Here is a 26,353-nt window from a genome sequence, read left to right as displayed (position 1 = left end):
GCTGCAGGGAACTGTCAGTTCTCGGAGGCTTGTTCTTGCGGAGATACTCAGCTCCTGGCTGGCTCCCTCCTTCCTGCTGGCTCTGGGTAGGATGCTGAGTCAGCAGTCATGCATCTCCGTGCCTCCTGCGTCTCACATAGTTTTGGTACAGCCAAATCAGGTTTAACCACAGTGCAGGCACCCACATGTATACACATGCACGCGTGCCCCGTGCATGTACGAAAACAGTGCTGGATCATCTCTCCCTCTCACGTGGCACGTTTGTGGGCATGCTTTTACTTATCCCTGCTTCCTTATAAAGCATTCTCTACCTGTTTTCAAGAAAACACTGCTATCTTAGAAGCGAGTCTGAAACACTGAAGCGCTACTGAGACGCTATGACTGTTCTTCATTATTAGGTGAGCAGCAGGTCTTATTTCTTACAACACATTATTTTTTAAATCTGGGGCTCTCCTCACCTGTGGGAATAGCATCTCTTCAAAATCATAAATTTGATGGGATAAGCAAGGGCTTGCCGTCTAAGGGAGATGCAGTCCGTCGGAACTAATAGAAGTAGTTACAGATCACTGAGCCCTGTGTGCCCAGTACTGTGCTAAGAATTGTCTTGTTTCATACGGAGTAGTGTATGCACAGCAGAGCAATGAATAAAGGGCACTGGTGGTTTTGAAAGCAAATGGGGAGCTAGGTGTGAAGGAAAGGGAAGTGTAGTTCTGGGCTGAACTGTGAAAATGCTTTCCTTCCCTGCCGGCAGTGCAAACAGAATGGTCTCTTTTACTTGATTGGCTGTTGTGCAGTCAGACCGACAAAAGTATTTGTTGATCAGGGTCATTTGTTATTTGCTGGAGAAAATTCAGTGTAACCAGATCAGGTGACCTATTTCTGTGGCCCATCTGCTGGGATATGAAAATAGCACGGCTATTTGGGGCCCTTATTTTCTCCTTCCATTTTTCTGTTACATCTATTACTCAGATGATGGTAGTCTAAACTATTATACATCGAGGCAGTGTAATCCAGTTTTTTGGTTTTTTTTTTTTTTTTTTGCGGTACGTGGGCCTCTCACTGTTGTGGCCTCTCCCGTTGCGGAGCACAGGCTCTGGACGCGCAGGCTCGGCGGCCATGGCTCACGGACCCAGCCGCTCAGCGGCATGTAGGATCCTCCTGGACCGGGGCACGAACCCGTGTCCCCTGCATTGGCAGGCGGACTCTCAACCACTGCGCCACCAGGGAAGCCCTGTAATCCAGTTTTTAAAAACCTTCAGACGTGCCACAACTAAAGATCCTGCACGTGGCAACGAAGATCCTGCATGTTGCAACTAAGACCCGGCACAGCCAAATAAATAAATAAGTAAATAGATATTAAAAAAAAAAAAAAAACTTCAGAAGAAGACAACAGTTAGAATGACCTGAGAATCCAAATGGTCATTCTCTGAACAGCTGATTTAGAAATCTTGGTATTGAATCAATTACTAATGTGCTCAGTGCTGTGATCTTAAGCTCATATCATGAAAACCTAAAAGGCATACCACACGTTTAAAAAATGGTGTAACAGGACCTGATGTATAACTTGAGAGACCTAGATGTTTTAGTGCAGGCCCTTGGCTACCCTTGGAGGTCTTTCTGTCCAAAGCCAGGCTGGGAAGAAAATCCTCTGGGAAGAAACGGTCAATATATGCTCAGTGAAGTGAATTTTTTTTTTTTTTTACTTTTTCTGGAGAAGACACCCCAGAAGAAAATAAGGCTTAAGAAACTACCAGGCAGCATTTGGGTGATGATGGTGGAGTATGACAGCTTACCTCTTTCTGCCAAGGTTCAGATAACAAGGACCACAGATGCATTTGCATATAGTCATCAATATGCTGTGGACAGACACGGCATCTCTCAACAGAGATCGTCCCTGGCCAAGAATTGCTAAAAAAGAATTGTTTTGGACAAATGAATTGTCCTATTCTCCACTGAGTTCTGTTATAAAATAAAAGATGTGGTGTGCTGTAACATTTTGACCTTTGCCTGAGCTTAGAATGTCACATTGAAAAAGAAATGAAGTTAAAACTTTACAGATTTAAAAGAAAATATTAGGGACTTCCCTGGTAGCGCAGTGGTTAAGAATCCGCCTGCCAGTGCAGGGGACATGGATTCGAGCCCTGGTCAGGGAAGATCCCACATGCCGTGGAACCACTAAGCCTGTGCGCCACAACTGCTGAAGCCCGTGCGCCTAGAGCCCGTGCTCCGCGACAAGAGAAGCCACTGCAATGAGAAGTCCACATGCCGCAACTAGAGGAAGCCCGCACACAGCAACGAAGACCCAACGCAGACATAAGTAAATAAATAAATTAATTAAATTAAAAAGAAAACATTAGCAACTTTCTGATAAAAGATTAAGAATGATATGCAAAATATTAGCCAAAGAACCCAAAACTCAAATCGATGTTCTGTGCGGTGGTTACCAGGGGAGATCATAGAGTAGAAAGCTTAAGGTTAGTGGAGAACCTGAAACTCTTGGAAGAGGAGTAATGCCCGGCACCTTGGTCCCTAAATGGTTCATTAGAGAGGCAGCAAAGCTCCCATGTTTCGGCAAAGGGGAGTCTTACCCCAAACTTCACCCACCACCAAAACCCCCATTAGTTGTGTAATGAATCAGTTTGACTTTATGACCTGTGTCCTGGAAGTGCTACTCGGTGACGTCATGGCCCGTTGCCACGGGAGGTAGGAGAGAGCACCCGTCGAGCGTGAGTGCATGCGCGCGCGCGCACACACATGGACGTGCTGAGACCTGGGATTCTCCGGCAACAGTGACATGTCAAATGGCAATTTGCAACTTAGAACCACAGAGAGGGTTTGTTTTCCTATGCTGTCGGTCCCAGTTATTTAACTGATGGCAGATGTCCTCATTAAGGGCTATTAGCGCATCAGAAGATGTTTGCTGAGCCTGGAGAAGGTCTAACCTCTTTTACATGGACCAAAATACATCTTCTCGGGTAGCCAACCCCTCCCTGTGGGTGACAGTGGTGGGGTGAGAAGCAAAGAGGACTCAGGATATCTTAAAACTATACATCAGCCAGGAAGTCTTTTTTAGCATGAGTTTATGTTTCGGTCAAGGACTTCCGCAAGTCGAGAATGTAACGTTGTAAAGCTGGATTTGACTGTGTGTTGAAACACTGTTATTGTTACCCTGAAAAAGATGTTTCTTGATTTCTCTTTGCCGAACCTGAACCATATGGCAAGTTAGGGGCTGGCTGGTTATTATGGACCATCAGTAGCTCCCAAGAAAGAAACCAATAGGGGGATGAGTTGAAAGTAGAGATCAGGGAAGAAAGATTTGAAGGAAGCGGTGGTTACATTGGTAGAAACATGCTGGGAGGGGGTTGGGACCCTCAAGCTAAGGTATAAAGTAACAGGCCGTCCTGGAAAGTCCCTCTAGAGTCTACATTAACCTGGATCCTCTTCCTGCCTGCATGGCAGACCTCTGTAGGTGCTTGAATTCACTTCCAAATCCCCGAAGGACTTGAGGGATGGTGTTATCTGTTGAGCCTTGTTCCTAATGTAATGCTGATCAACGCACCTGGCCATCCTGCCCAGCCTACATTTAATCTAGATTCATGTTTTTTCACTCCCATGCTATCAATCCTCAGTGTAAATTTGGCTAAGATTTCCCTTAACTTTTGGGATTGATTACATTATCTCTCTGCACCCTCTCAGAGGGCAATATTGTGTATAAAGGTCTTCCCAAACTGCTAAATGATTAACAGTGACCTGGACTGTTGAACAAGGTTGGAGGAAAGCATTGGCCTTTATTTTGTAGGTGGGAGGCTAAGATGCAAGTGGAGAATGGGTTTTCAAGGAAAGAAAAAGTGCACAAGGAGACTCGCAGGATTGGGAGCTGTTTTTTTGTTTTGCTTTTGCTTCTTTTTTTTTGTTTCCTGTAGAGGTTCACTGACATAGGGGAAAAAAATACAATGTAGCTGAAAAGCAACTTGAGTGTTTTATTTTGAGAGATCTCACACCTATTGGAATAATGGTAGGATCAGGCCCTTTGACACCAGATAGACATGAGTTCAGTCCCTAGTGGCTGCCTTTCCTGGTTGTGTAGCCTTGGCAACCTAACCTCTCAGTGGCTCAGTTTCCTCATCAGACATGAAAGACCATATGTTTATCTTAAGTCGCTCTGAGGATTAAATTAGATACAATTTGCGAAAGCTGGTGCTATTAGGCATTTAATAAAGGCAGTTTCCCTTCCTTCTTTCTCTTCTGCTTTTAAAAATTAAGATTTGGGCGCACTATAAATAAAACAGATAATAAAAGGTATTTCAGGGTGGAATTCAGGCCAGTTAAAGGTGAAAGGCCAGAGAATGCATGTGGGAAGAAGCCGGAAGTGGGCAGGTTCACCAACTGTGCAAATCCAGCAGGCTTTGGAAGGTGCAGCTTCACAAAGCAAATAAAAAGCGTTCTTTACATTTAAAAAAAAAACAGACTTAACAAAAACATCGTCAGAGTCTGTTAGCCAAATATTTCAGGCTCCGTCTGGAAGCCCAGGAATTTTGGAAATACTACCCTTTCTTCATTTCAGTGGTAGAAACCTCAAACTTCCTGCTGTGGAAAGTGGGGGTGGCCACTGTGTTTTTTTCTTTCTTTCTTTTTTTTTTTTTTTGGGTCAAGATCAGGATTGTTTCTTTCTCTGGATGGATGCTGCCATCTGATGTCTCTAAGTGGCACTGTGGCTTCACTTCTAGCTCAGCGACATTAAACTGAGGGTTTGAGATTCTTGTTTCTGGCTTGAGGCTTCGAGGATGGTGGTAGGTGACTGAGTTTTTAAAACCAAATTAGCACCAAATCAGCTTGGACATTTTTTTTGGTAGTGGTAAAGAATTTACTCCTTACGTTTTTATTCCTTTTGATGACATACATAGTAAAGCTTTCCAATAGAGTGTTACTAAATATAAAGTCACCAGACACCTAGAGAGGAACTCTGTAGGATGCTGCGATTTTGACCTTTTTCTTATCTCTTTGCTTTCTAGGGAATTCATGGTGGAGATGCCATACTCTCTGATTCTAGCCCTTGAAGCTCTGAGTAAAACACTGATAAAAATGTACCAAACCCTTTTCCTCTGTATTTGCGACTTTATTCTTACCTTTTAAACTTATTTTTACCCTTCACGTTTTGTTATTGTGGAGATGTTTGCTGAGCATACTTTGCTGGGATGGTTGGGAAGGAGGCCAGGAATCGGGAGACGAGAAGATGGCATGGGACCCAAACGAAGCCCCGAGGTACTTCTGGACAAGGGTGAAAAGTAAAGAAGGTTTATGGAACTATTCAAAGAAAGTTTGAACCCGTAGCTGTGGTGCAGTTTTCTCCTGGCGTGGGTGCGGCCAGGGGCAGAGGGGTGGGAGGGAGGAGAAAGGCCGCTGGAACAGTCTCTGGAAATGCCAAGCTTAATGGACAGGGGTGGAGTTAGCCTGATGGGAATTCCAGGTAGGCAAACAGTGTTGGTATTGAGTCCATGAAAATCCTAGTATTTCACACCTGCCACAGTACCGGGGTTATGCTCTGTACAAATCAGTTCCTCGACTAAATACTGACTGGAGAAGTGAGTTACGAGGGAACAGAGCGCATGGGGCAGCAGAGATTCGGAGTGTGCTAGGGTGCCGAGAGGGAATGAGCCGCAGGGTGGCTGAGGAGCTCCGAGCGCTCTGGAGAAGGGGCAGCGTGAGTTTGCAGGGTGCCAGGTCTGATTCTTCCCCTTCCGCCAGCAGACCCAGCAGGCCTGGGAGCAGCTGTGCCCCCTGGTAGCGATCCACCCCTCGAGCCCTGTGCGGATGCGAGGGATTCTGGTTTCTGGGGGTGAAGGGACTGCAGAGTTCTGACCTGTTGTTGGGTGACCAGTGGAAGTCAGTTCTTGGAGAGGAGTTGGTGGGAATGAAGCTGCTGACAAGGGCAACCGGTAGCCTGAGGACCGGGGGAGGGAACCAGGGAGGAGGGTATGCCTGGGGTTGTGAGCACAGAGATTGACCCTCTGGTGCTGGGCAGTACCTTGTGACCCAGGTCGTGACATGGACAGCAGAGATGGAAGTCAGTGGAGTCCAAGGAGGTGAGAATAGGGAAGTAGAGGCCATAGGTCATGGGCCCCAGGCAGAGGGTGTTTGGAAAGAGGAGGGGGAGCATGGTGTCGTCCTAAAAAGACACAGACTTTGAAGTCAGTAGGTCCTGAGGGGCCCGGATTTGGCCTTTTACCCTGACCTTGGTCAAGTCTTTTAATCTCTCTGGGTCTTTGTTTTTTTTGAGAACAGAATAAGGATGGACACTAATGGCACCTGTGGAATGAGAGAATGCCAGTACCGCACTTAGAGTCTAGCACATAGGAAATGCTCTTCAGCGTTAGGTATGAATACAATGTCTACACATAAATGAGGTGTTAAGAGGTGAGCTGTCCAGTTAACCTGGGGGTTATATCTTATTACCTAACGGGGGAGGGGGGGAAGGGATTATTCATCATCTTTAAGAACATGAAAGGTTAGTCTAATACAGAATTATTTAGAAGCCTGTGTCCAGAGGGCTTCTACTGGAACGTTCTCATTGCTCCTTGAAGGTTGATGAGGGGAGTATTAGCATTGTGACTTACAGATGAGGAAACAGGCTCTGAGTGGGGTCCACAGTGCAGCCTGAGGGAGATCTGCTGTGTTTTCCCCGCATCCTGCTTAGCGGGGAGGCTGTGGATCAGGGGTGGGATTTCCCAAGAGCAAGCTCGTTGACTGTTTTGAATCTCTGGGGTCCTATAAGATTGACTTCCTCTTTTCTGGAATGGTATAGGCACCTGAAGGTCAAGGGGTGTCCCCCCACCCCCACCCCTGCCCTGGGGCTCAGAGAGTGCCGGCTCGTTAGAGCCCCGCCTCTCAGGCAGGAGGATTTTGACTAAAGGAGCATCACACCAAGCTTTCTGGTGTTGTCTCCTTCCTAGCTCTTCTTCCCTATAAAATGCAGAGGACAGCGCTCCCCAGTGCCCTGCTTTCTGGAATATTATGCGTGGGGGTGAGCTGATGCCTCTGAGCACGCAGAAATGATGGGTGCGGTTTCCAGAGCAGCTCCTGTCCATCGTGGGGTGACCGTGCAGAGGCCTGGAATGGTTCTCCTTGGTCCATGTCAGGGCTGTGGCCCTGCGTTTCCGTCAGCCCTGAATGCTCGAGTGGCCTGAGCCCGGAGCCTGTCGAGGGCAGGGTGCAGGCAGTTGGGAGGCGCTGAGAAGACCTGGGTTTGGAGTCAGGAGACCAGATCTCGTTCAGGCTCTGACACCAACTACCTGTACCGCCAGGAATAAGTCGCTTAAGCTCCCCCACATTAGTTCCCTCGAGTGGAAAACAAGGAATGGTTAGCACGGCTCCCTTCTGTGGCTGTTGGCAACTTTGAAGCCAGCTGAGCTTGAGAATCTGAGTGTCTGACAGACCCCCTCCCGCTCTGACTTAGTGCTGTTGTAATAGCATCCTGACCCGGGAAGCGGACGTTGGTGTGTGTGCTGAGATGCTCCCTGCGGGCAGAGCAGTTTCGGCAACACAGCCCTGGGTACAGCCCTCAGGAAGAAGAATAAGGAATCTGTTAAATTTGCAGTGATGCATCCGCCTAAGAAAACACTGTGTGACTTATAAAAGTATGATTGTAGGATAACATGTAATGATACAGTATAACCCACACAGGATAAGTGTAAATTCAGTTTACCAAACCATGATCCCATTTTTGTAGAAATAGAAATGTATAAACCTGTGTGTAGAAGAAAGCTTGGAATGCTTTAGAAACGTGGGTATCTGTGGGAGGCGGCTTCTTGAAGGATTTGTTTTTCTTTGTGCTTATCAGTATATTCTAAATGTCCTACTAGTAACAGGTGTTACTTTTGTAAAAAGAAAAAAGTTGTAAAAGTTACTTTTAAATGTTTCATCCTTTTTAACGGACACTCACGGGTTCCGGCTGCGTGTAGGGCCTCCTGATGCCTCCAGATATGGGATAAAGGACTCTGTGTCCCCTTTGCCTCCCAGGAAAGGCAGCAGCATGGCCAGCGTTCTGTCCCGGCGCCTTGGCAAGAGGTCCCTCCTGGGCGCCCGGGTGTTGGGACCACCCGGGGCTGCCCCACCCTTGGAGCCTCAGGCAGAGCTGCTTGAGGGGGCGGCTCCCCAGCCCTTCCTTGCCTCTAAGGACACGTCCTGCCAGGAGCAGCCCAAGGAACTCCTCAAGGCTCCAGGCACCTCAGGCCTCCAGCAGGTGGCCTTTCAGCTCGGGCAGAAGGTAGGTTGATCCCCGTGTGGACAAATGTCTGATCTCTCCAGGCTTGCGTCTGGCGGCCCAGTGGTGCCCTGAGTGAAACTCTCTGGGCACGGGCTTTAGCACAGACCTTTTCCCTGCAGCCATATGAGCCCTTGGGCAGCAGGCTTCCCAAGGGAATGAGCAGCCCCAGGGCTCCTCCACGACAGTTCTGGGCTCAGGCCTGTTCAGAACCTCAGTTCAAAGCACGGCCAGAGCTGTTTCTCTTAATCTGTCTCAGTTTGCAACTTTATAAAAACAAGGGAAAGAATCTCAGACTTACAGGAGACAGATAAGATTGCATCTTTGAATTACCTTTAGATGTTTGCAAGAGATGAAGGTGTTTGTTTAGTTGGAATGCCATTTGGAGTCCCTTTTCCAGTGTTTCCTCCCCTGTGGCAGGGCTCAGGCATCACCTGTGCCTGATGTTGTCACTAGATCCAGATGCATGGGCTTCTCCTTCATTGCCTTCTCAAGAGCCTCTATGGCTCTGCTTTCTGCCTCTGTTTCAAGGCTTGTGTCGTCCGGACATCTCTTCCCATGAGGTGAGGCCACCTGGCAACTGCTAGGCACCCTTGAACGTAGTCAGCCTACTTCTTCACCACTACCATCGTGCTCCCAGGTAGACTCAGGATTCTCTGAAGGGAAAAATGCAGGGCGTGAGCAATTCAAGGCGATAGTTGGGGACCAGCAGATATATGGGACTTCAGAGGCTAGTCAGGGCAAGAAATCAGGAGGGAGGGACACAGATTCCAAATTCGTTTGATTTGAGAATTTAATCCGTTTACATTTAAAGTAATTAGTGATAGGTAAGGACTTGGTATTGCTATCTTGTTAACTGTTTTCTGACTGGTTTGTAATTCCTTTGTTTCTTTCTTCTTCTCTTGCTGTCTTTTTTTGTGTGTGATTTGTTAATTTTTTTTTTTTTTTGGAGTCCTGTGCGTTGATTTCTTTATCTTTTGTGTATCTCCTAGAGGTTTTTTCTTTGTGGTTACCATGAGGCTCACAGAAAACATCCTATAGTTATAACAGTCTCTTTTAAGATGATAACAACTTAACTTTAATTGCGTATAGACTCCAAGTTAAAAAAAAAAAAAATCCCAGAAACTGACACCTTTGCTCTCTCCATCTAGAGAATTTATAAGGATTTGTTTTGGGAAGAACCAATCCACTGTGGCTAGTCTGGGTGTTCAGGTGGGAAGCGGGTACCTGGGAGCATCTGCTTGAATTAAAGATGAGTCGGAGAATGCAGTTTGTGGCATACGGCTCCCGGCTCCCAGAACTGGGGACACATGGAGTGAGAACTGCCAAGTGCTGACCACTGGCTGCTGCTCTTCTCTCCCCAGGTTTGTGTGTGGTATGGAGGTCAAGAGTGTACAGGACTGGTGGAGCGGCATAGCTGGGCAGAGGATAAGGTGACTGTCTGGCTGTTGGACCAGAAGTTACAAATCTGCTGCAAAGTGGAGGAGGTGTGGCCGGCCGAGCTGCAGAGCCCCATCCCCCAGGCTCCACCTCCCGAGCAGGGAACCCAGGCACCAGCCTACAGGCCTGTCTCCAGGAACATTGATGTCCCAAAGAGGTTTGTGTGACAGAACCTGGGCTCTGAAAGACACATGGGTGGTGAGGTATGGGGTTTTGGGATGTCTTGTGTTGGGGAAGGAATGTGGAACAACCAGGTGTCTAGTAGTCAAGATATCGGACAAATGGGATACAGTGAGAGGGCATCCTTTTGAAAAGACCCAGAAGGGCGTCTTTTCTTCCCTGTAACTCTATTATGGGTGATATAGCTTTGTCTGGCTAAGGGCTATTTTTTTCTCCTTTCATGCTCAAACTAAAATTAGGTCTTAGTTTTTCATGATGAGAGAGAAAAAAATGGCTTAGATCAGGAGTCAGCAAACGTGTTCAGAATGGGCCAGAGAGTAAATAACGTAGGCTTTGTGGGCCAAATGGTCTCTGTCACAGCTGCTCTGCTTGGCTGTGGTCACGTGAAATCAGCCACAGATAGTATGTAAACAGGCGGGCATGTTGTGCCCCAGTAACACCTTACTTACGGACACTCAGATTTCAATTTCATGTCATCTCCATGTGTCATGTCAAGAAGGAATATTCTTCTTTTGATTTTTAAAACCATTTAAAAATTGTTAAGCCACTCTTAGCTTGTGAGCCAGGCTGGAACAGGCGGAAGGCTCAGTCTAGAGATGGCAGAGCCCTGGCTAGATATTTAAAACTATCGATGCTGAATGAAGTATGCTTACTTTGCTTTAGAATTTTTTTTTTAAATTATTTTTACTTTTCTGGCCACACCGCACAGTATGCAGGATCTTAGCTCCCGACCAGGGAATTGAACCCGCGCCCCCTGCAGTGGAAGCGCGGCCTTAACCACTGGACCCGCCAGGGCAGTCCCTACTTTAGAATTTTATGACATGATTTTTTTCCCCTGAGAATATGTATATTCTAATTTCTATGTTATATACTTTATGCACATTGATATTTTAAGATTAAAAAAGAAAATCTGCCAATGAGATTCTTTTCTTTGTTTAAAAAATAAATTTATTTATTTTTATTTATTATTTATCACTGTGTCGGGTCTTCGTTGCTGCATGCGGGCTTTCTCTAGTTGCAGCGAGCAGGCTCTACCCTGTTGTGGTGCGCGGGCTTCTTATTGCGGTGGCGTCTCTTGTTGCGGAGCACGGGCTCTAGGCATGTGGCCTTCAGTAGTTGTGGCACGTGGGCTCAGTAGCTGTGGCTCGCGGCCTCTAGAGCGCAGGCTCAGTAGTTGTGGCACACGGGCTTAGTTGCTCCACAACGTGTGGGATCTTCCTGGACCAGGGCTCGAACCAGTGTACCGTGCATTGGCAGGTGGATTCTTAACCACTGTGCCACCAGGGAAGCCCCTGCCAATGAGATTCTTATATACAGGATGTGTAAGCAGTTGAGCCCTGCCCCCTGCCCCATCTGTGTTTGTCTGTGAGTATTACTGTTATTGACAGTACACCCCGTGTCTCGAGACCAGGCCAGAGCAACAAAATTTGTGATTGTCAATTCAGTGGAATACTGGCAAAGAATTTGTCTTTCCATTCTGTGGAAATAAAAATACAAATAATCATATAAAAAGGGGGATGCTGACACATTTAATACATTACTAGTTTTCGTTTAGCTGCTTCAAGCCCAGTCGTATATTTTAGTGGATCTGAATTGTAAAGAATGCATTGTATAATACAGTCCTTTGAAATAGAGTAGCCACCTAGAAATTTATTTCAGACGGACTTTTCATACTTTAGCATTAACTTATAGATAACTTTAATTTTATTTCCAAATAATGTAACTTTATATGTATTAAAAAAATTATGTGTAAAATTTTATAGAACTCTGCTGTATAAAGCATTGAGATTTTCACTGGAAGATTTATTTTAGTATTTCTGGGTGTTTCGCTCATTGGCTTATGTACCAGGTTCTGTTCACATTCAGAAGCTATCACAATACCTCATCATTAATCTTGGGGGGAAGGGAAGGAATTGGTTAGTGTAATTGTTCCCTCTTAAATTTAAATATAAAACGAGGAAAGGAAGGTAATTTTGGTGATTTTGAATTCTAGCTGGCCGTCTTTTATGCCCATGCTTTATTTCATTGCTTGGACTCATTTTCCTTTCCCCCAAATAAAATTCCTGATTTTACGCTGCAGACTTAGAGTTAGGAAGGGAATTCAAGGGAGAGTGGAACTGCCCCCAGGTGTCAGCAGTGGGATGGGGACCAGCCTGCTTCTGTGGGGGTTGACTGATATTATCAGTGTAGCTCAGAATTGAGTCTTTTTCATGAAGAATGAAGAGAGGTCTGCATGCTTTATTTAACAATATTACTTGAGCACACACTGACTGACTGGAGTCGAGGCGTGGAGGGGACAATCTAGGAATGTAAGATGCTCACGTGACCAGCTGTGTAGGGAAGTAACCTTTGGCTCTCACCTGTCTGAATCCAGGAAGTCGGATGCAGTGGAGATGGACGAGATGATGGCAGCTATGGTGCTGACGTCCCTGTCGTGCAGCCCCGTGGTGCAGAGTCCTCCTGGGGTCGAGACCAACTTCTCTGGTGAGGAACGGGGGCACGGGTGGGTTCTGGGTGCGGCAGAGGCCCACGACCGACCTCTTCTGCTTTGGGCAGATAATTGCCTAAGTCGCTGGCCTGGCAGCAGGGTTTCTGGAGTCTCTTCTCCCTGGCATCCCAGAGTGGCTGAGTGACACGGAGTTAGCCGCTTCCATTCTTTTTCCTCAGTTTCCTCCTCTGGGGAGAAGCTTCCTGGTGCATTGTGAAGATGATTGAGCACGGGACTGAGCCACACTGGCCACTTGAGTAAGTTCTTCAATGGGAGTAAGCGAGCGAGGCACTTGTGGGGCTGAACATGGCCAGTGGAGGAACATTGAGTTCTAAAGGTAGAAACTTACCAAATGGTCCCCTAGTGGCCTCAGCCGATTCACTCCCCCGTTACAAGTGCCTGATTCAGCCTTGTAAATTAGTATGGAACAAATGAGCTGAAGTCTAAAATAAATCTAATTGCGTAATACAAATCGATAGTAATTCACAGTAATCGATAGTTATTCACTATCGATTACTATCGATAGTAAATTGATAGACTTCACAGCAAATTTATAAATTAAAAGAAAATTCTAGCACAACCCCCAAAATACATCACGAGTAATATGGGAGGAAGGAGGGTTGCTGGATATTAGTGGCTTGATAAAACTGGTAGTGAACCTGAAGGGGTTTTGTTTTGAAACTTGTCATCAGGCTGACCTAACTTACTCCCAGGGAATAACTTTTTCATTGGTGAGATCTAACTGAATTGCGAGCTTCTTAAAAGCTTATAGGAAAATACGGAGTCAGCTCTGAACACATACCAGGAGGAAAGTGGCCTTTATAAGCATCCCTCATAAGTAATCTCCCTACATAGAAAATCAGTTGAAGGGGGTGATAAGGCAGACTTACTTGTTTCATCCAAGGCCTGTCGTCAATGGCTAGGCTGCTAGAGGAAGCTGTTGCAGTCTGACGGTACCAGTTGTGAGGTAGAGCATCACACACCTGCTCTGTGAGCACCTGGGGGCCACACAGGCAACGCAGGGAGGAACGGAGTCAATCTTAAGTTCTTAGGAAACTCTACGAGTTTAGGAGATGCAGGAGGTTGGTCAACAGGAAGAAGACCCAGGAAAGTGCCATAAAGGGAAAGAAAATCGTTGACTGCAATTCTCATTAGGTTGCGTGTGCGTGTGTGTGTGTGTGTGTGTGTGTGTGTGTGTAATCCATCTACATATGTTCATACACACATCCCGACACCAGCATATACGTATCTTAACTGATAATATGCCATGATATCTTAAGTCCCCTTTGATAAACATTTTTCATTGTCCATTAAAGACTTTTCTCCCCATTACAATATCTTTAAAAAAAAAAACATTGTGGATTGATTGATTGATTGATTTGGCTGCCCCGGGTCTTAGTTGCCGCTCACAGGATCTTTAGTTGTGGCATGTGGGATCTAGTTCCCTGACCAGGGATCGAACCCGGGCCCCCTGCATTGGGAGTGTGGAGTCTGAACCACTGGACCACCAGGGAAGTTCCAGTATATTTCTGATCTGACGTTGACGTCAGTGGAGAAATAAGGCCCCCTTGGCAGCTAATTATGTTGACGTATTCTGCAAGGTGAGGTCTCTACAACAACCAGAACCTTGCTCTGATCGTGGATACTCTTTGTGCAGAATCCACCCATTCCCTCTGGTCTCTGTATTGTTAGGATGGCTCTGCATGGGCGTGTAGAGAACAGAGGGGATTACAAGGATTTCTTAGAAGTCCACCATGCGTTTGCAGGGGAGCACTTTGCTTTCATGCTCTGTTGACCCTGCCCTAGAAAATCTTATGACCTAAGGTAGAGCGATTTATGTTCCTCTTACAGGGTATAGATTAATTTATGAGATTCATTTTTTGCTTTGTTTTGTATTTGTCCTTGTGTGCCAATGTGCCAGTGTCATTGTTGAGCCATTTGAATGGTTCCTCGGTGGAAGGCTGCTGTACTGTAGGGCGGGCCTGCCGTTTGACCTGCTCTCTTCTTCTGTCCTGATGCTAGATGTAGCACTTCTGCTCCCTTGCCCTTCTCTCCCTGAGAGGTTTCTTGAGTGGACGTGTGCAAACCCTTGACCTGCTGGCGGCTCCTGAGATCTTTCCTGAAGGACTACCCTATTTTTAGCCCCATGTGTAGATGTTGTAAACTCTTGGTTTCCAGGAAGTCATTGCTTTGAGACTTGACAGTGACACTTAGGAAGGGCAGAATTCATCTGTCCCCTTCTGTTTGGGTGGGCTTTTCCTAGCGTGTGAGACTTAATTAAGGAGAGCCTGCGTTGGAAACACGAAATGCTGGGTGTCTAGATCAGCCTAGAAGGGGTTTGGAATATGGAGTGGGATGAGAGAAAAGCGGTGGGATGTTTATCCCGGCCACAGGGGATGTGGTAGACCATCTCAGAATCCAGGGTAAGGAGGCTCCGTGGAATGCTGCCCATGTTGGGAGTTGGGGCTTTTGGGGACAAGGCCACCATACCTGCATGTGTCACAGTTTTCCCCCCTTGCTATTTCCACATATCAAAATTTCAGATTCTCCTATAGTAAAAATTAATACGGATTTATGGTCTCGGCATGGAAGAGTCTGGGTCCGGCCTAAAGCAGCCCGAAGAAAGGCAGCTTACAAACTGAAAATTTGACATGACTCACCTGTGACCTTCCTGTTCAGACGCATTGCTGGGAGCAGGGCAGCGGGTTTAGGCCACGTCGGCTGTGTGGGCCTCCTGTCATCTTGTGATGAGTTTGAACTGCTCTCAGAGCTCGTCTTTCCTTCTTTAAGCGTGTTCCCTGTGGATAACAGAGGAGCCACCTGGGCCACAGCTGGCTCTGGTAAAGGCTACACCTCCTGACAGCTGCGAGAGCTAGCTGGATGGTTTCTTTTCAGATGCCGGTTTTGATGTACTTGCCTGGGTTTAAATGATCAAACAGGCATTTTTCAAGAAAGCCTGGTTAACAGGCCCTTAACCTGGCCTCTCCATCCTACTCTGCTGCAGGGAAAGCTTCTCAAGTGGTACCCAGCCCGCTTGTCTGTGCTTGGGAGGGAGGCAGGAGAGGCTTTGCCCCTCCCCCCTCCCTCCTCTCCCCCTAACTTTAAAGTGACAAGTACATTTTAATTAGGTTATCTTTCCATTAATAATACAGGTTTCCTCTGCTCTCTGAAGGTAGAACGTTTCTGTGAAAGCTGAAATGGTACAAAGCGAAGCAATTACCTTAGGACACATGTTGCTAACAGATGCACAGAATAAATCAAGATAAAGCACGGTTGCTCACAGACACAGTTCAAAGCTATGGTCGCTAGGTGCTGAGGTGCCGAGTGTGGTTCCCAGGAAGGAGCTCAGTGGGGCCACTCTTACTGCTTGGGGTGCGCACTGCCTCTGTCACAGCTCGCGGCAAAACCAACATCGAACGCTATTTTCACCTTTTTTCATAAAGTGAAAACCCTCCTCAGATTTCTTTCAGTTAATGAAAACAGATACTAATGTATGGTTGTCACTTGGTATTTGTGGAGGATTGGTCCAGGACTCCTGCGGATACCAAAATCCATAGATGCTCAAGTCCCTTGTATAAAATGGCATAGTACTTGCATGTAACCTACGCATATCCTCCTGTATACTTTAAGTCACCTCTAGATTACTTTTAATACCTAAAACAATGTAAATGCTGCGTACCATGTAAATAGCTGTAAATACAATGTAAATGCCTTTTAAATGTTGCTGTTTAAATGTTTAATTGGTGTGTGGCAAATTCAAGTTTTGCTTTGGGGAACTTTCTGGAATTTTTTCTTCCTGAATATTTTCAATCCACGGTTGGTTGAATTCTTGGATGCGGAAACTGCAGATTCGGAGGGCTGACTGTGGGTCTTTCATCAAAGGGGAATGGTGTAAAGCAAACTTCCGAAAAGTGGGGGACACCCGCACACAAAATGCAGTTGCAGCGTGTCTGGCGGTCGGATTATCAGCATGGCTGTTGCCAGGAGGTGTCCGCTACAGCAGAGCAGGGCCACCCACAGACAGCGCTGCAATGAATGGACCCATTCCTCATTTTTACCGAAGCTCAGAAAGGGGAGGGGCTTGTTGGGGGGCGGGGCAACATTTTTTTGTCTTTTTGTTTTTCCCCCTTGGAGTGGCAAAGTCAGGCAAGCCAGAGCCAGGAGTTAGATGCGGGAACCCAGACTCCAAACTAGAGTTTCCTGGCCTCCGCCCTGGGCTGTCTGTGCGGAATCCGGAGTGGACCCAGGGACAGGCCCCTGAGCATCCTCTGTCTTGTCTCTGCCTAGCTTCCCGCGCGGCCTGTGACCCGTGGAAGGAGAGCGGCGACGTGTCGGACAGCGGCAGTAGCACCACCAGCGGGCACTGGAGTGGGAGCAGCGGCGTCTCCACCCCCTCGCCCCCCCACCCCCAGGCCAGCCCCAAGTATTTGGGGGACGCCTTTGGCTCTCCCCAAACCGATAACGGATTTGAGACCGACCCAGACGCTTTCCTGTTGGATGAACCAGCTCCCCGCAAAAGAAAGGTACACGGCGTGAGCAGGGAGCTCGGCCATGGAGGGGACGGGCCCCCGGGTCCTGGGCCTTCTCAGGCTCCATCCCATTTCAGCTTTCCTTTGCCGCTTCTCTTTCCTCCTGGCATTCCCAGGAGCCTGTTCCTCCTCTCCAACGCCACGTCCTTGGCCTTCTCACCTCTGCCCCAGCCCTGCCTTCGTTCCTGCTCTCCTGCAGAGGCCTCTGGCAGGCCTTCCTTCCTCCCCACCAACCATCCCCACTCTAGGCGCCAATGCCGGCCCCCGGGACCAGCTGCCAAGTCCAGGCTCTGTGCCCCTGCTTGTCAGTGTCTCTGGTCCCTGGGAAACCCTTTCCTCGGCCTTCTGCTGGGTTCTGTTCGAAGGCAGCTAAAGCCCCCACTGGGTGAGGCTGGGAGGGGGCTGAAGGGGAGGACACGTCCCCGTTACGCCGTCTTCCTTTCCCCCAGAACTCGGTGAAGGTGATGTACAAGTGCCTGTGGCCCAACTGTGGCAAAGTCCTGCGCTCCATCGTGGGCATCAAGCGCCACGTCAAAGCCCTCCACCTGGGGTAGGTACGAGCCCAGGGCCCCTCTGCCGAGGGTGCCGTTCAGGCGTCCTCCACCTGCCGATTCCCCGAGACCCACAGTCCCGAATGCCTCCGAGAAACTGGCCGGCTGAGGGCGCCACCTGTCCCTGGCCTTGTGCCCTGCCAAACAGTCCCTTGGAAAGAGATCTTTGCCGGGAAGGAGGCCCCTCCTGCAGTAGTGGATGCTGAGGCTGTTGATGGGGAGGGAGCTCTCTCCACCTTGCCGTTGTGTCCTCTCACCTCACCGTAGGAAGGAAGTTCTGGACAGATAGAGGGCGACTGGTGAGAGCTTGTTGCTTCCCCTGGGGAAGCCAGGGCTCCCTTTGCACTGACCCCCTGGAGCTGGGGCAGCTTATGGCCAAGGAAACTGACTCAGAGCCCTTTCCCTGAAGGAGAGCAACTGCGAGTGGGTGGGGCCCGGAGAGGACCCGGGGGTTGGAGATCAGAGTCAGATCTTGCGGGAAGAGAAGCCTTCAGTGATGGGGAAAACAATTCCTGTTGACGGGCCAGCATGTAATCCCCTGTGAGCCCACATCAGGAGCAGGGCTCCTGGGTGTCCTGCTGGCCTTCTTCCCAGACTCGCCAGGTGGCCCTGGGCAACTGCTCCCCTCGCGCCTCGCTCTCCCCTGTGTTTGGACCAAGGCAGCGTGTCCCTGGTCATCAGTGCGTCTCCCTCCCACGCAGGGACACCGTGGACTCCGACCAGTTCAAGCGGGAGGAGGATTTCTACTACACAGAGGTGCAGATGAAGGAGGAAGCTACTGCCGCTGGTGGCTCCACCGTCGACCCGGCTCCCACCCCCAGCGTGACCAGCCCGCCCCTTGCCGTTCTCCCTCCGCCTCCTCCCAAAGCCCAGTCCTCAGGCCCAGATCACCCTGGCCTGGAGTCCTACCTGCCCTCTGGTGCTCTCAGCAAGTCAGCTCCTGGCTCCTTCTGGCACATTCAGGCCGACCATGCATACCAGGTATAGGGTGGGGACCTGCTGGGAGCTTAGTCTGGTGGCCGTGAGGACTTTCAGCGTGTGACTGTCACTGGTCAGCCTGATCACAGGCCACTGACCACCCCGGCTGAAGGCTGAGTCCTTTGGCTGCATTACTAATCTCTGACTTCTACAAAGAAGAAAAGAAAAATGACCTCATACTCGATAAATATGGGGAGTCCAGAGTTCTACCTCAGTGGCCGTCTTGAGCGGTTTTGAGAAATCTGGATGGATCCCTGGGTAACCAGTCTGATGGATTTGGGCTGGGGAACTGGTACATCGCTGGCTATAAAAGGGGATAGAAGAGTGTAGTTGGGTTTCCCAAAGCAAATCCCCAGTTCCCAGAATCGTGTTAAGAAATAATCTGGCACTCAGTTTTTCGAATACCTACTAAGCCTCGGGCTAAGCTTTACGGATAGAATAAGACATAGTTCCTGACCTTGTGAGGTGTATGCTTTAGCTGGAGAGAGAAATGAATGGGTAACTATGGTTAATTTTAATAAGTAATCAAAGTATCTTACTGGAGGCATAAGAAATTGTTGTGGGTACAGAAAGACCGAGCTACTACGCCTGTGGGGTTGGTAAAGCTGTCATGGAGGGAGTGGCATTAGGATGGACTTTACTGCACGTAGTAGGTACTGAACACCCTGCTTGCCACGTGTCGGTTTTCCTTAAAATCCTTGTATGCCTACAGCTTGGTTTTATCCGACTGTAGGCTGATTTGCAAGTTTGTAATTAAAAAGCAGTGTTTTCCATCAGAAAGCCTTTACAGATCGAGCCACCTCTTCTGCTCATTAGAATGAGTGGCCGCTTAGCTATTTCATGTCGGGCCAACTTCAGGTGGCCCTTCGGGCAGCCGGCCAACTCTGTGAGATGGGGCCTGGAGAGGGCGGCTGGTGTTTTTACAAACAACCCTCAACCTGGACGTGCCGCTTCCACGCGGTTGCCTGGGGACGCCAGACCCTTAGCGCAGCCCCAGAAGCTCCCACTCGGAAGGCTTTTGGACTTCTCGGGGGAAACTTCCTCGAGCGTGTTCTCGGTGGGTGATCCAGCCAAGAAGTTAATCCGTGGAGATGATTAAGTCATGAGGCTGGCGTGTACACCAGCTCCGAGAGAAGGGCTCCAAAAGAAGATTGGAGCCTGAGACTCAGGCGACCCCAGAGTCGGTACTCTCATATTTCTCTTTGGAAGAGCGTTTCGGGGTGTCCCAGAATTCCCTAGTCCGAGGTGTACCTGCTGCTGCAGCCCGTGAGGTCACGGGGGGAGGGCTGGGCCCCGAAAGCTTCCTGAGCTGCGGCCCAGGCTGACGCTCTCTGATCTCCGGCAGGCCCTGCCGTCCTTCCAGATCCCTGTCTCACCGCACATCTACACCAGTATTAGCTGGGCCGCTGCCCCCTCTACGGCCTCCTCCCTCTCTCCGGTGAGTGTGCTCTGAGCCCGTCACCACTTCCAGGGACCTGGTGCCGGAGGCCGCCTCCCTGCGCACACCTCCTGTGCCCCAGCTTCTCGAAGGTCTTTGTGCCCTCGCCGCCCCCCCCCCCCCGACCCCCTGCGGGTCACAGGCTCCTGTAGAAGGTGGGAGGGGCGCACCTGCAGAGGAGCGCCCAGATCAAGCAAGTTGATTGCCAAGAAGATCACGGGGCCAGGCGGGGTCTGCGCCCTGTTTAGCCGCGAGCGTCTGTGCGTGCTTGGTAAGGTTTTAATGCTGAGAGGAGAAGGGAGAGAACCTGGGAAAGCTGGAGAGGACGAGGGCGGGTGAGAAAGGAGAGAGGAGCTTGTGGGTGGGCTGTGCGGGTGGATCAGAGGTCCCCAGGCCACTGGGGACCAGCGCCTTAGGTGGCTTGCCTCTGAACTAAAGTAAATCGGAAGTCCTTTTGAACCGTGCTTAGTGGGTTCCAGTCTGAAACTTCTCCTGCAGGGAGGCATCACACGCTGTAAAACGTGCCTTGGAGGTGCATTGAGGCAAGGCCGTGCCTCGTTTTGCCCCACATATGGTGGCTCCATCCAGATCTGCAGGGAGCAGGCCGCAAGGTGGCCACGCCAAGTGGCTCCCCCTTGCCCATGGCCCCTACTCCCAGCGGGCGTGTGGCTTTCCAGGCCGGCTCGTCCCTCTCCACCTCCCCTCCCTAGCTGGTTTCTGCTCACCTCTGCCTGGAATGTCCTTCCAGAGAAGGCCTCCTGGCACAAGGCGGGTGTGGCCGGCTGTCCCTGGGGACGGTCTTCTCGTCCTCTCGCCTTGCACGTCTGCCCTCATGCTCACGCCCCTCCCCACCCCGTGCCCAGGTCCGGAGCCGGTCGCTCAGCTTCAGCGAGCCCCAGCAGCCTCCACCCGCCATGAAATCTCACCTGATTGTCACTTCTTCACCCCGGGCCCAGAGCAGCACCAGGTGAGACCCTCTGCTCCCGAGGCCTCCCTTCTGGCTTCGGTCCCCGCCCAACCCTCATCTGCAGGGTCAGAGTCCCAGGGAACCACCCTGGGTGCGGGGGAGAGGCAGCTGGTCCTCTGGTCCCGGGGGGTCCCACCCCTTCCCGCCACCGCTTCTGGCTCAGCCTCGGGCCCGGCCGCGCTCCAGCCAGTGCGTGACTGTCCCCTCGTTGCTCCGTCTTGCAGGAAAGCCCGCGGGGAGGCTAAGAAGTGCCGCAAGGTGTACGGCATCGAGCACCGGGACCAGTGGTGCACAGCCTGCCGCTGGAAGAAGGCCTGCCAGCGCTTCCTGGACTGAGCTGTCCAGCAGCCCTGCCCGACGGCCAGAGGACAAAGGCAGACGCCTCCTAAGCCCTCAGCAGAAACCTAAAAGCTAAAGCGTGGACATTGGGAGTTTGGGCTCTATTGGCTAAGGTTTAATACTTAAAACGTTTTTTCCTCCCTCACAGGAACGTTTTATTTAAAAAAAAAAAAAAAAAAAAAAACCCATGAAAATATTTTTTTCCCCCCTAAAATAGAAGAGAGCCAAAACTGACCAAGGGTATTCTGCAGCGAACCAGAGACCAAAGAACTGATTCCGCTCCCCTCCCCCCGACCCGTCTCCCTAGGGGATTAGTTTGTCCGTAAAGAAAGAAGGAACAGCTCATTCTGTTTCCTGCTGAGGTGGTGAATTCTTTGCTTTCTCCACTCTTCCAGAAGGGACTGTAAGCAAGATGGATTTACTTTTCTTAAAAAAAAAAAAAAAAAAAGAAATTTCTGGCTGATGACTCAGAGAGCAGGGCCTGCTGAGGCTGGTGGGGGGCGGGGAGAGTGGGGGGAATCTGGGGGCTTTGTAAGATGCAGCCGGCCCTCTTCTCCGCCCGAATGTGGGAGAAGGGAGACCTTGTCCTCACCCGTCAGCTTCCGTGGAAGTCGAAGGAAAACCATTTTCCTGGTGATGACTGTTTGAATCCGGGTTCCCTGACGTTGAATTGCAGCCCAACCGATATTGTATGGCTTCTTCTCCAAGCCCAGACTCGTAGGTTTGTAAAGACTGTCCCCAAATAGCTGAGCCAAAAGGCTCAAAGGAATTCACGTTGCACGGTGTGGCAGTTAAACACTACCTTGATCACTCTTTCCTATTTCCTTGAGGAGAGACCAGAGAGTACATATAGTATTTGTGAGAGTTCTCCCCTGTTCCCCAAGTGAATCCACTCCCCGCCAGCTCTGGAAGACACCCCAGAAACACTTTGTTTTCTGTTACGGTGTATTCAGAAGCCTCTTTCTGATTAAAGATCCCTTTTGTTTGGCTGAGAGACCCTGCCCTGAGGTGGGTTCCTCTTTGTCTCTGGTTTCACCAGGGATTTTCCCATGTCCCTCCAAGGCCGCAGGGCTGGGCTGGCGGAGAGAACAGACTGAAAGGTAGGTGGCAGCTTCCCCCATTGTGAGAGGGCGTTGAGTGGTCCCCAAAGGGTCCACTGGCTCACCTGCCCCTTTGGGGACCATCTGGTCTCCTTCCTGAGGTGACAAGTAGGACAGGACTCTTCAGTCAGTGCAGGAGACTTCTGGTTGGTCCAGGCAGTGTGATGGGGAGGGTCACTTTGATAACGGTGTCACCTTCCCAGATACCTGCTGAGCGCCGTTTCTGCCTGCCGGCAGGATGCGAGAAGTTAGGATCCTGAGGAGGTCACGTGAGGGGCACCGGGGTTGATTTAGCGGCTGCTGGCGCTTCTGGAGACCTCAGGAATGGAGGGGAGCCCGGACTGCGATGCTTGGGAGGTAAATAAGCCAAGCTATTCTTGTTGAGGAGGAAGGAGAGGGGGGTTCCGCGCCGTGCCAGCCAGTGACGGATCAGGGCTGGGTGAGCTGGGCGGAGGGGAGGGCGTGTTTTTGTCTCGAAGCCTCACCTTTGTTCTGAGCGGGACTGGACTGGGGACTCCTCAGGGCCTGCGTCCCAGATGTCAGGGGCTCAGGGAATCCCACCAGGCCACCCCTCTGGGACCTGCACAGCGGTGTCCAGCCCTTGGCTGTGAGCGAGGCTGTCCTCCTGGTCCAGGTGGGATCATCTGGCTGCTGAAGCAGGAACCGTGCAGATGCCTTTCAGTCCGAGACACACCTGCAACCGTGCAGGTTTCCGAGTGTTGCAAACATGAGAATAGGGCTGTGAGGTTGTGAAGGGTGATAGTGACCTGGGTTTGGTGACAGAAGGGAAAGACACTCTTATGCATGAGTGTTTTTGGTGGTGATGGGGTATATTTTTATAATTTAGTCAAAAAAAAAAAAAAAAGTATGTGGAATTCTGTCCCTTGGTAAAGCTTGAAACCAGGCCAGCAAGAGGTGCCCTGGGTTCTTCCTGCTCCCCCTTCAAGCTCCCTGATTAAAAGCTAATGCAGGGTGTTTCTGTGCTGACGCCTCACTTCCCACCCTGTGCATCTTCAGGTCCTCCCCGAGGGGGGAGGGGCTTCTGAGATGGGGGTAGGGGGAGGCTCAGCCCAGCAGCCTCTTCCCTTCCCTTCTTAATCAGAGCTCTTGCTGGGTCTCGCCTTTAGAAAAGCTGTTTTAATTTCCCCCTCAGTTTGGACCGTGTAGATATAACTGGATATAAAGATTTTCTCTAAGTAAGGCAGGCTTCTTATGTCACTGGTGCACAGGGCAGAAAAGGAAGAGAGAAGAACTTGATGCAACGATTTAAAAACTGAGGTCTTTTTTTCTTTTTTTTTTTTTTCCTTTAATGTTCTGGTGCGGCTTTCCCCATCAGTATTTGCTCCTGCCTCCTTTCTGGTGGTGGCGGCCTCCTCTGGCCGCCCTCCTCCCTCTGCCCCATCTGTGGCTATTGTGTTGGTTCTTGACGTGTGGTCTGTCCTGGGGTTGTCCCATTCGTCTCTTCTCGGGGGTGGGGGTGGGGGTTTGTGAACTGATCCCGCGATCACGCCTGTTTTCTTCATCTCTGTATCTCTCCCTCCTTCCCGGCCCACCCGGGCGGCAGAATCTGATAGGAGGTAAGAGGCCGCAGGTGCGCACTGGAAACTAACAGGACGGATTGGCAAAAGCAGGTGTCTTGGGAAACTATTCCAGGGACGTTTCCCTTATTCAGAATATTTCTGGAAGTACCTTTGGAGTCTGTGGTGCCTGCTCTGAACAGCCTTAATGATACCAAATCTGCACCCGTGCTCGCGCATTCAGTGCAGAGAGAGACCGGCGAATAGTAGCTGTGGGCAAATGAGGTCACAGGTGCAAAGCATAAGGACCAACGTGCTAGTAAAATGGCTTGGATTTAATGATCTGACTTCTAAGCCGGCTGCGAAAGCAATTGTGTAATTTCAGAATGCATTCTGAGCGACGTCCTCATTGTTGCAGTCGGCCCGCGTTGTTGCAGTCGGCACGCGCGGCTGGACTTCTTGGAGGACATAATGAATTTGGTTGTGGAAACTCCGATTTGTTTGAAGAAATCTGTCCTGTTACTTTCTGGTCCTCCCAGGTTCTGACTTTACCAGGGGCAAATAAAAAAAAAAAAAGAAGGGGGAGACAAATCCCATCTGTGAACTTGTCTTCTTGGCGCCTTTTCCCCCAGCTGTCTTCCAAGTATTATTTTTACTGTCAAAAAATTTTTTTAAAAATGTGAAATGTAATGTTTTTACAGCAACAATATGAAATATATTTTATAAGGAATAAAATGGTACATTGTCTGATTTAATGTGTGCCTGTCCCTTTGCCCTCTCCCCCCTACAAAGGATAAGGTTATCATTGTCCTTGGTGTTAAACAAGTGATAGCCCTGGGGGCGAAGCGTACACACTCATTTGCTTATAATAACAACAGGCAACATTATCAGGGACCCAGCCAATTGCTTTCATGGATTACCTGAATAACTCACGAAGGAGTTACTATTGTCAGTCCCATTTTTATTTTATTTTATTTAAAAAATTTTTTATTTTTAAAATTTATTTTATTAATTTAATTTTTTTTCATCATTCCCATTTTACAGATGAGGAGATTGAGGCCCAGAGGTTACAAAAACTTGACCAAAGTCATCATCTGGGAAATAATGGCACTAGGATTATAATCTAAGAAGTAACCATTTTCTTTTATTTTTTTCTTTTTAATCTCCAATTTTTATTTTTACAGTTTAATGATTTATCACAAAGCAAACACCAAAGTATCTACCAGTCATTGAAGAAACAGATCATTGCCAACATTCCAGAAATTGCCTTTGTACCTCAAGCAAAGTGCCACTCCTCTCTTCTGCATAAAAGCAACCACTATTCTTTGACTTTCTATGTCAGTTACTTTCTTGCTTTAGAAAGTAACCATTTTCTCTCCTGCTTGTATTGACAATGGGAGATGTTCCTGGCTGTGTACCTGAGTTTGTTGGGGAGTGGGCAAGTGACTAAGGAGAAAATGAGTCACATTCTGCTTATGGAGTGAGCTCTGACCCTAGGGAGTGACATGGGCTGCTTCCTGAATTCATGGGTTCCGTGTCCTATGATTGCCCACGTAGCTGGTGCAGGGCTGGCGTGGGTAGGAGGGGAGCTGGTGCAGAAAGCTGTGTCTCGTTCTGGTAGCTCAGGGACTGCTCAGAAATTGGAGGCATTTCTGGAACGGTGAGGCATCTCTGGGAGGGGGTTCTAGGGCCCCCTAACAGCACCCAGTGGGGAGGGTGAGGCCACTTGGAGAAGACCCGGGGGACTACATTACCGCCGAAGTCCATCAAGCTCAGCAGCCTGTGGAGGAGGTTGTCCTTGGCCTTTTCCTCACCTTGGGGTAGAACAGAGGGCTCCTTTCTCCCCCTTCCCTTGTCCTTGCCCCACTTCTCTAAGAAAGCCCCAATAGAATCATTGCTCTGTTGCAGTTGACCCCCTTTCCCCATCCCTCCTTTAAATCAGTTTACTGCCTTTGGGCCGGACATTGTCCGTTTGCGGCCCTGGGCCCTCCCAGGCCCACCTTTGTGGCTGCATCCGAGGACTCCCTAACTTTCTGGCTTCCAGTTGGGTTTGACCAACTGGAGACAACAGGCTGGAGCTGGAAGGGAAAGGAGGAGAGAGGAGTTGGGGTATTTGAATCTCTCCGACCTCTACTGCCCTGCACAGTGAGTGGCCGTTTCCCTACTGACCGCTAGAGGGAGCTACAGTTCTCACTGGGTTCCAGTAATCCCTCACCAGGGCCCCCCAGTTCCCCAACAGAGCGCCTTATCCTCCCTCCCTTACTGATTTCCCACAGGCCCGTCTACTTCTGTAGATGTTTGACTCTCTGCAGGCACTCCGTTTGGGTGGACCCGAGGTTTCTTGGCTGAATTAATGATTACACATCGTAACATGTTTCGTGTTAATTGCGACCCAATCGGGGGGTCCCAAACCCGCAGGCTCTACATCACCTGGAACTTGTTAAAAATGCAAATTTCTAGTGAGTCAGAAACTGGGGGTGGTGCCCAGCAACCTGGCCTCCGCTATCCCGCCCGGTCCAATCACGCAGCTGTGTGTGGGCTTGCATCTGGGGACCCAGCACAGTCG

At 49.5% G+C, this 26,353-nt stretch overlaps 1 protein-coding gene across 5 annotated transcripts in view; it reads left to right on the top strand.

The window, feature by feature from the left end:
* Window positions 1-24,537, top strand: part of ZNF395 (zinc finger protein 395) — a 40,243-nt gene extending 15,706 nt beyond the window's left edge. For all 5 annotated transcript variants that reach the window (XM_032634645.1, XM_032634648.1, XM_032634647.1 and 2 more), the window contains 9 exons: window positions 8,017-8,263; window positions 9,625-9,857; window positions 12,255-12,364; window positions 16,656-16,891; window positions 17,347-17,447; window positions 18,150-18,429; window positions 19,772-19,864; window positions 20,728-20,831; window positions 21,056-24,537. In XM_032634645.1, the coding sequence (XP_032490536.1) occupies window positions 8,017-8,263; window positions 9,625-9,857; window positions 12,255-12,364; window positions 16,656-16,891; window positions 17,347-17,447; window positions 18,150-18,429; window positions 19,772-19,864; window positions 20,728-20,831; window positions 21,056-21,167 (1,516 nt within the window). In that variant the 3' untranslated portion in view covers window positions 21,168-24,537. The remainder of the gene's footprint in view (window positions 1-8,016; window positions 8,264-9,624; window positions 9,858-12,254; window positions 12,365-16,655; window positions 16,892-17,346; window positions 17,448-18,149; window positions 18,430-19,771; window positions 19,865-20,727; window positions 20,832-21,055) is intronic.
* Window positions 24,538-26,353: the final 1,816 nt, after the last annotated feature.

The sequence above is a fragment of the Phocoena sinus genome, chromosome 6 (genome assembly GCF_008692025.1).
Source record: "Phocoena sinus isolate mPhoSin1 chromosome 6, mPhoSin1.pri, whole genome shotgun sequence".
Classification (NCBI taxonomy): domain Eukaryota; kingdom Metazoa; phylum Chordata; class Mammalia; order Artiodactyla; family Phocoenidae; genus Phocoena; species Phocoena sinus.
The sequence above is the reverse complement of the archived record's forward strand: the minus strand, read 5'-3'. Positions and strand labels throughout refer to the sequence as shown.